The 9,592-nt window shown below is 35.7% G+C and overlaps 1 protein-coding gene across 1 annotated transcript; it reads left to right on the top strand.

The window, feature by feature from the left end:
- Positions 1-1,528: 1,528 nt before the first annotated feature.
- Positions 1,529-9,592, top strand: LOC115974466 (auxin response factor 5). Its single transcript, XM_031094847.1, has 14 exons — positions 1,529-2,351; positions 2,563-2,675; positions 4,383-4,481; positions 4,592-4,648; positions 4,786-4,938; positions 5,057-5,141; positions 5,385-5,475; positions 6,041-6,205; positions 6,316-6,438; positions 6,691-6,766; positions 6,918-7,053; positions 7,133-8,445; positions 8,850-9,040; positions 9,156-9,592. The coding sequence occupies exons 1-14, from the start codon at positions 2,231-2,233 to the stop codon at positions 9,295-9,297; spliced, it is 2,865 nt and encodes a 954-aa protein (XP_030950707.1). The 5' UTR covers positions 1,529-2,230; the 3' UTR covers positions 9,298-9,592.

The raw sequence follows: 9,592 nt of genomic DNA, 5'->3' as shown, positions 1-9,592 counted from the left end.
ATAAAAAAAAAAAATGCAGAGGAGGTGAAAAAAACTAATTTTTATAATAAAAATAATTTACATCATATGATAATATAATAAATACCATCTTTAAATTGATGCTTGGTATACTAAAATCTTTTTATTCTATTTTATTTTTAAATTGATAAGCTGCGCATGTGTTTAATGGATCTTGAATTTAAGGTCTTATTCTTTATTTAATACTTAGCAAGTAAAGATATGCTAGTTGAATTCAAACTCATTGAAAATTTTTATTAAATAAGTGTTACAAACTTGTGTAAGCAGTCTTAACAAAAGAATTGATAATTTATTATATTTATTGTACGAGAATAAATATAGAGTCACACTCCACACGTCAATACCGATAAGAATGAAATATATAGGAAGAGAAAATCCGTCGACTCTTCTGGTTAGTTTACAATATGTTTTTTTTTTATAAATTCTATATGAGAAAAGAAAAAAAAAAAACTATTTCTTCGACAACTTTTTATATTTTTGATAAAAGTGATATTGAAATTTTCATAAAATAGCTTATTAACAAATGTTTTAAAGACATCCTTTAACTAAAACCTTTATTATATTACTAAAGTGATAATATTCATTATAAGAGTTTTGTAATTGAGTGGCATAACAAAGAACTAAATTTTAACCAACCATGCAAAAAATTCATGCACGTCTAGCAATATAAAATTGTGTAAAAATACATGATTGTTACAATAACCATATAAATTTACACTCTCTCTATTCATTTTGCATTTAATTTTTTATTATTTCTTTACACATCCCTATAATATGAAGGAAAAGAGTAAATTATAGTTGTTATATATGGAAAAAAAAAATTTAAATTAAGAAAAATTGATATTTTAATGAAACATAATCTAAAATAAATAATATGATATGATATATTTTTAAAAAATGAATATATAAAATAGAAAAAAGTGACTTTTTGTGCTAAATTATACAGAAATTTTTTACACAATATGGGTGTTGAGAACTTAGGTTTAAATATCCTCTTATGATTGTACTTATCCAAGAATAATGTTACCAATAAATTAAATTTTATAATATTTTTCACAGTAATTGAAATGTCAAAAAAGAAAAAGAAAAAGAAGGAGTAAAAGTTTTTAAGTCATCTCTTATCAATGGTCAATTTTTGTATGAAATTTGTCATTACTTTAGAAAAACCAAAAAAAATAGATTGAGAGTAGAAAAACTAACGAAAAAAACCGTACAAATCCTCGTAATCCACGTAATAAAATAGTGAAATACACCCCACCTTTAACAATCTTTTACCATTTCCTGAAAAAAGAACAACCCAAAAGTCCCTAGCTCCCTCCTTTTTTAAAATAAAAAGTTTTCGCTCTCTCTCTCTCTCTCTCTCTCTCTCTCACTGTTTCTTGTACCGTTTTCGTGTTCTCATTGTCTTGCTCTGCTTTTATTACTATTATTATTATTATCATTTATTTATTATAAAAATTACTTTCTCCCTTATTTTTAAAATTACCTTTTTCAGAATTTGTTAACTTTTTAAAGCTGCAATGGAATCACTCATAATACAGAAAGTGTGTCCACTGTGCAAAGCTTAGCTAGCTGACGATTTTAGAGAGCTTGCATACTCTTTCCCGTTTTAACCAAACCATAGAGAGAAAGACAGGACTTTTAGAGAGAGAGAGAGAGAGGCAAAGGAGGAACCAGTGTGATGAGTGTGGGGACTATAGGGTGTGTTCATCGAAAGGTCGGTTTCTTTTGGTGTGAAAAAACAAGCACTCGATTATTATAGAGAAAGGGCCACTCTCTCTCACTCATGCTTTGGTCCGCGTGCTTTGATACAAACTCATGGGCTTTGTTTTTATTTTTTTTTAGTCTTTTGGGGTTGAGCCCTGAAGCCCCACCTCTTAGATTCACAGTCTCTTTTTGCAGTATTTGTTCCTTGATTTTGGATTCTTGAGGGGGGGTCTCTTGGCTCTTGCTTTTTTGGCCTGATTGGATGTTTTTGTTTTTTTGTCAGTGTATATGTATTCTCTACTAAATTTTGAGACGTGAGTCAATGGTGGTTTTCTCACCTTTCTGAAGAAAAAGAGTGAGAGTAATGGGGGACAGGGAAAAAGATTCTAGCTTGGACTTGTTTTAGATGAGAAATGAGAATTTGGGTTCTGGGAATTAAGGGGTTTTGGGATTTGAGGTTGTGGGTGTGTGTGTTGTATTGAACTTGTAAATGGGACACGCATAAATGGGTTGTGTTGAAGAGAAAGTCAAAGCTGGAGGAAGTGGGTTCATGGGTGGAAGTGGAGCACACACAACATGTCTGCTTGAGGAGATGAAATTGTTGAAAGAAATGCAGGATCAGTCTGGTTTGTTCATTTCTAGAAAAAATCCACTTTCTTTCTTTGGTTTTTTGCAAGTTTTGGTAACTTGGAGTAAATTTAATACACTTCATTAGGCCATTAGTGGCTCATTTATAGTGTAGTGTTGTTTGTTTTATAATTTGAACGAAATTGGTTTTTGGTAGAATCTTGAAAAAGATAACTTCTTATTAAGGATTTTTACTGTTGGGATTTTCAGGGGCCAGGAAGACTATAAACTCTGAGTTATGGCACGCGTGTGCTGGTCCTCTAGTTTCACTGCCTCAGCTGGGTAGTCTAGTATACTACTTCCCTCAAGGTCACAGCGAGCAGGTTTGCATTTATTTCCTTTGCTTTTCAATGTTACTGACCTTTATAGCATTTACTCTTTTGCTACAAATTTCTTTTGTCCTGTTTCTACTTTCTACAGTTCCACAGTTTTGTTCTATGACTTTTATCTTTTTTGGAATTTCTGTTCTTTTCTATTTTTTGGGGTTTTGGCCAACCTTTGAGTTCCCAGTGCATGAACTTTTGTCTCAGCGATTTCAATGTGACCTTTCTTGTTAAGTACTAAATGCGTTTCTCTTCAACTGTTATATTAGATCTTAAGTAAGATTCTCAGTGATTAAGGGACCGTTTGGTAACGTTGTTTGTATTTTTTAGAAATACATGTAGGAAAAAAGTCTGTAAAAAAAAAAGTGTAATAAACAGGTTCTAATTTGCCTTTTCCGCCTAGATTTATCATTTTTTAAGGGAAACAAAATACACTTTGCAGTAATTTGGTCACGTTTATGAGTCAAATTCGTTTATCTGTATCTGGTTAATATATACAACTTCCTTGGGAGTCCTTGTAATTAAGGAATTATGATGCGAGGAATGTGGTGAGAATCAAGTTGGGAGGATTTTTAGAAGAGAGAAATAGAAGCTAGGGAAAGTTTATGAGATAATGGAATTTTAAGTAAGTAGGAGAAAAAAAAAGAAAAGAAATGCCAAGTATATCAGCATCAGGGAGAGAAGAGTAACCAAGAGGGTTTGGTTTTGGTCCAGTGCACAGGAGCGCTAGACGGAAGCTTTGCGCTAACCAGGAAGGTAGAAGAAAAAGGTGGGGAGGGGGGCGTTTCCAAGTAAACTCAAACAAACCTAACTTTTCAATTCAATCCATCGCAAAAATTACTTTGTAAGGAAGTACTGATATTTTAAAGAATTACAACTAAGCTCACAAGCTACAAGGATAATCAAAAGTATACAAGCTGACAGCTAGAGGCAGCCACCTTTCTTCCCCATTAAGTTGTTTTGTAGCAAAGTACCTGTGATCCTAGGCAACTAGCTCCTGTTTCACCCTAGGAAGCATGGATATGTCAAAATAGTAGGTGTATCCATATCTGATTCGTACTTGTTACAGATCTGATACATAAACAGCACAAGATAATGTTTTACACATCTAATTTGTGTGAACATTATGACTTGTGTGTTTAAAAGACCAGTATTGGCCAAATTGTTTTCTTATGCTTGGTCTACTTTGTAGAATTTAAATGTGAGTGCTGTATGGCCCGATAAAATGATGTAATGATGAAATTGGTGAAATGATGCTATTGCATGGATTGTATGTTATCTGCATACCTTTTTTTAAGCAAATCAAGCGTGCATTCCCATCAATTATGTCACACCTACACTTTATGGGGGAACTCTAGAGATGTTTGAAACCTTGCCATAAGACTATCTATCCCAATCAGGGATTAGTCCAGGAGGCAGGTTGCTATATAATACATAGGCATCTCTTTCAAGTGATTGTACAAATTGTTGATATTGATTGTAAAGTCAGTGCATTATAATTTAACTGCTGCACCTTTTAATGAAGAAATTTGTATATTTAGGTTTTTATCATAAAAAGCAAGATCCCAAATATAATATAAGAAGTGTGATGGGAGCTTTTTGGAAATGATTTTCCTGAAATATATTGGCAACAGTTTCTCCGCTGAGTTTTGCTGTTTATTTCATAGTAATTAATATAAGTAACGTGCATATTGTTTCTTGGAACAGGTAGCTGCTTCCACCAAACGGACAGTAACGTCACAAATTCCCAACTATCCGAATCTTCCATCTCAATTGATGTGTCAACTTCAAAATGTTACATTGCATGTATGTATTTGTCAGTTATTATCTGCGTTCAATTCCCTAAATAGGGATATAATTGCAAGAAATGTCTTTAGAACATCTATGATTTATCTTTGCTTCACATTTTTTGATAGGCAGACAAAGATACGGACGAAATTTATGCTCAAATGAGTCTTCAACCTGTAAACACCGTAAGTATAGTTACCATTAGATATTGTCTTGATAATATATGTATGTATATATATAGTCCAAAAAAGAAAAAGGAATAATTCTGCAAGAGTTCTTGATATTGGATGCTGATTCCATTTATGAATTACCTTTGGCTTAGGAAAAAGACATCTTCCCTGTACCAGACTTTGGACTCAAGCCCAACAAACATCCAAGTGAGTTTTTCTGCAAAACTTTAACTGCAAGTGATACAAGCACGCATGGTGGCTTTTCAGTACCACGCAGGGCAGCAGAAAAGCTTTTTCCTCCTTTGGTGAGGCTTTAAATGTTTTTGGTTGATGACTTGACATACCTTTTCATGCTATGATGTATTTGTGTTATATTTTACATATGTATTCAAAATTTCAAATTCAAATGGATAACCATTCCAGGATTATACAATGCAACCACCAACTCAAGAACTTGTTGTCCGGGACTTGCATGATAACACTTGGACGTTTCGCCACATATACCGAGGTGAGGTTGCTGACATATGTATCTATTTTGATACTATACGGGTCTTGAACTTTAAATTTGGGTTTCTTAGCTTTAAGAAAAAGTCCAAGATATTAGTAATTCAATATTTATGGTGCAGAATTATCCAAAAGATGGAATTCTGCACCGTATACTATTCCATTCTGAATAATTTTCCAGTTTATACGTTTGCAATGTGTTGGATTTTGTTTCCCTGAGTATGACCTATTATTGTCTTTTATTCAGGCCAGCCGAAGCGACACCTTCTCACAACTGGATGGAGTTTGTTTGTTGGTGCCAAAAGGCTTAAAGCAGGTGATGCTGTCCTGTTTATCAGGTAAACTGTAGTTACGTAGCTTGAAGTCTTGTGGCAATTGGCAAGGCATAAAACGATATTGGACACTCTCTCCTGTTAGATGCATCTGCTTTGAATGTGCTGCCTTAAGTTTGCTTGTACAACCTCAAGGAATTCTTTTGCGGACTGTTTTTGTTCTGGTTGTCACATGTTTTGAGAAAGAATTAAAAAAAAGAAAAAAAGAGTGCAGATTCTTTCTGTTACTTGCAAAGTTGTAGGAATGATAACTGGGCTTTGTGGTAACAACCTGTGAATTCATAGTGATATGCAGCTTTGACCATTTTGATCATATTAACATGGTGTATTGAGATTCATATCATTTTTTGGAGCTTGTAATCCAAATAATAGTGGAAGTCATCCTAAGCATGTAGTTAAACTATGTGGAAGCTTTACCATTTGCTTTGGCAATTTATGTTATAGAATAAATACATAAAAGGTCAGAATGATTGTCTGTTGCCTCTGTGTGTGTGTGTGTAACTCTACCTGGCACATATGATTTTCTAATTTACGGCCGACCCTGATCATACATTTCAATATATTCAACCAGGGATGAAAAGTCACATTTAATGGTAGGTGTGAGGCGTGCAAACCGTCAGCAAACAACATTACCCTCATCAGTTTTATCTGCTGATAGCATGCACATTGGTGTCCTGGCTGCCGCAGCTCATGCTGCAGCGAACCGAAGCCCATTCACAATATTCTACAACCCAAGGTTCACAAATATGAAATCTTTCACCTATTTATGGTTTCTATATTTTTTTTCCCACGTCTCTGGATTTTGAATTACTTCATGACCCTCCCATTATTTTATCTTATTTGTAGGGCATGTCCTTCAGAATTTGTCATCCCTTTGTCAAGATTCCGTAAATCTGTCTTTGGGACGCAACTCTCTGTTGGCATGAGGTTCGGGATGATGTTTGAAACAGAGGAGTCCGGTAAGCGGAGGTAATTTTCCGAATGACTAGATCCTGTTACATACTTATTTATAGCCTGTGGGTATTGTGACTACGTTTTGGCTAAAAGAGTTATCATAGTGGTGAATTACTATTTTATATTTGTTAATTTATAATCTAGTGGACAATAAAAATTTAATACATTTTTTTTGCATGACAAAGGTATATTGTTGCCGATGTTATTATCATGAGTTCATTTCTTGAATATGCAGAAAGGGGTTGACATCTTTCTTCTTTTCTACAGGTATATGGGTACAATAGTTGGCATTAGTGACTTAGATCCACTGAGGTGGCCTGGTTCCAAGTGGAGAAATCTTCAGGTGGACTAGATACTTATTAATTAACTAAATAACCAAATGGTTCTTTCATATTGATGTTTGTTTGTTGTTCCTGTGAAGTAAAAGAAGCCAGAAACTATTTTGTCTTGTGATAGTCTAGCAGTTAAACTACATATTCCTGTTTCATTAACAGGTGGAGTGGGATGAGCCAGGGTGTTGTGATAAACAGAATAGGGTTAGTCCGTGGGAAGTTGAGACTCCCGAAAGTCTTTTCATTTTTCCTTCTCTGACTTCAGGTCTCAAACGCCCGTTTCACTCTGGATTTTTGGGTAAGTTTATCTTTTGTCATTGTTTCTTACTGTTCAGGTTTGTTAAATATCAATCTTATGGCCATTTCTATGCTACCAGGAACAGAAACCGAATGGGGAAATATGGTTAAAAGACCCCTTGTCCGGGTTCCTGATAATGGAAATGGAGATCTTCCATACCCGATACCTAATATATACTCAGAACAACTAATCAAGATGCTATTGAAACCTCAACATATGAACCATCCTGGAAACTTTTATCCTACTGTACAACAAGAATCTGCTACTAAAGTAGATCCATTACGAGATATGAAGATCATGCAGCAGGGCACAACCAACCAAAAATCTCATCTTATCTGTTCAGAGGGTACACCTCCAATTCAGCCTCAGTCAGGCCTTGACCAACCTGATGCCATGAACTTAAATTCATCATCAAAAGCAATGCCACCTGGAAAATTTAACTCTCTAGCCGAATGTGAAAACCGAACACTGGCTGGAATTAATACTGAAAAGCCAATTATAGAACCTGAGATTTCAACAGATGAGTTAAGCCAGTTGACTTCAACAGGAGAGTGCAACGAGGAAAAACTGGTTGCATGCCCCGTAACTCAGAACCTTGTGAACCAGCCAACATTCATTAACCAGAACCAGGAGCCATTGCAATCACAAACAAGTTCGTGGCCTATGCAGCCACAATTGGAATCATTGATCTACCATCCCCAACAACTTGATGTTCCACAGTCTGATTGTTCTAATCCAAATGGCTTTCTTCCATCCCTAGACCCTGATGAATGGAAATTTTACCCCTCTTGCCAGCCTCTTGGTGGAATGTTTAGATCTCCTGGACCTTTATCCATGTTTGGATTGCAAGATTCTTCGGCATTGTTTCCTGAAGCGGTTAATCCTGCTTTACCTCCAGTGGGTCAGGAAATGTGGGATCATCAACTAAATAATTTAAGGATTTTATCCCAAGCTGACCAGCTCACTTCATTTTCTCACCAAGACTCACGTAACCTTAGTTGTATATCCAATTCAAGTGGTCTAAGAGATTTGTCAGATGAGAGCTACAATCAAAGTGGGATTTACAGTTGTGCTAACATTGATGTTAATAATGGTGGAAGTACTGCACTAGATCCTTCCGTTTCAAGCACCATTCTGGATGACCTATGTACAGTGAAGAACGCTGGATTCCAGAATCCTTCTGATTGTTTAGTTGGCAACTTCAGTTCAAGTCAGGATGTTCAATCTCAGATTACCTCAGCAAGCCTAGGAGACTCTCAAGCTTTCTCTCGGCAAGAATTACCAGACAGCTCAGGAGGTACATCTTCAAGCAATGTGGATTTTGATGAGGGCAGTCTTCTGCAGAATAGTTCGTGGCAGCAAGTAGTTCCACTTGTGCGAACCTATACAAAGGTATGAATTATGTTGAATTTATAGAATTTACCCCCACATATATATTATTAAAGTATGTGTATTATGTAGTCAGAATAAACTTTCAATCTGAAAAAACGTATATTCTAGATTGCCATGAGTTTCATCATTATTGTTCATTGAGTACATGATGCCCCTACTCAGATTGCCAAATTGGCAAAGACTGGTGCACTGGCTAAATTGGTTTAAACTCTCATGTTTCCTAGGTTCAAATGGTGGCACTTTCTTTAGATTAAACTGTCATCCATTGAATTGTTCAATAAGGAGTCCATTGTTTCAGTTATTATCTCATGGATTATAAGCTCTCTGTGCTTGTGCCTTGTGTGTTTTATGAAGGTGCTACATTTGTATAACCATGGGTAATGGATTTGGGTTTTGGCTGACAGGTTCAAAAAAAAGGATCTGTTGGGAGGTCAATTGATGTCACAGGTTTTAGAAATTATGATGAACTATGTGCTGCAATTGAGTGCATGTTTGGACTTGAGGGGCTGCTCAATGACCCAAGAGGTTCAGGGTGGAAACTAGTATATGTGGATTATGAGAATGATGTTCTACTCGTTGGGGATGATCCTTGGGAGTGAGTTTTCTTTCATCTACTTGATGTTTCATGTTTTCTCTGCGTAAAGATTCTTTTTAGGAGTGACAGCTAGTCCTACAGATCTCCATTTTAAACATGCATTGTGTCCGTGCAGGCAATTTGTTCGTTGTGTACGCTGCATCAAAATTTTATCACCTTCAGAAGTTCAGAAGATGAGCGAAGAGGGAATGCAGCTTCTAAACAGTGCTGCAATGCAAGGGACTAACGGCCCCATGTCAGAAGGTGGTTATGCTTGACACCAACTTAACTGCAATGCCGCATGTGATTACACAAGTCTGATTTGCTGCCATGTTTGGGGGGGGAGATCTCAGCTTCTTTGGGCTTGAAATATTAATGTCGTTTAATTTATTTCACCTCAACCATGGCCACTTAATGTGAGTACTTCTACTTGCTTTCGCCTTGTAACGGTGCAATGTGCTGTTAGACTTGCAGTCACCTTTGTAAGAATTTGAAATTAGGTGAAGAACCCTTGTAGTGTAATAGAACTTATGGTTCATAGTTATAATGAAATTGTTAGATGATTCTATAGTT

The sequence above is a fragment of the Quercus lobata genome, chromosome 2 (genome assembly GCF_001633185.2).
Source record: "Quercus lobata isolate SW786 chromosome 2, ValleyOak3.0 Primary Assembly, whole genome shotgun sequence".
NCBI classification, from domain to species: domain Eukaryota; kingdom Viridiplantae; phylum Streptophyta; class Magnoliopsida; order Fagales; family Fagaceae; genus Quercus; species Quercus lobata.
This window is presented reverse-complemented; position numbering and strand designations above follow the sequence as displayed.

Bases quoted from the DNA above. Each gene is read 5' to 3' on its own strand.
- LOC115974466 (XM_031094847.1), top strand. From the start codon at position 2,231: ATGGGTTGTGTTGAAGAGAAAGTCAAAGCTGGAGGAAGTGGGTTCATG. The intron at 4,649-4,785 runs GTAAGTATAGTT...CCTTTGGCTTAG, and splicing joins GTCTTCAACCTGTAAACACC to GAAAAAGACATCTTCCCTGT. The intron at 5,476-6,040 runs GTAAACTGTAGT...ATATTCAACCAG, and splicing joins GATGCTGTCCTGTTTATCAG to GGATGAAAAGTCACATTTAA.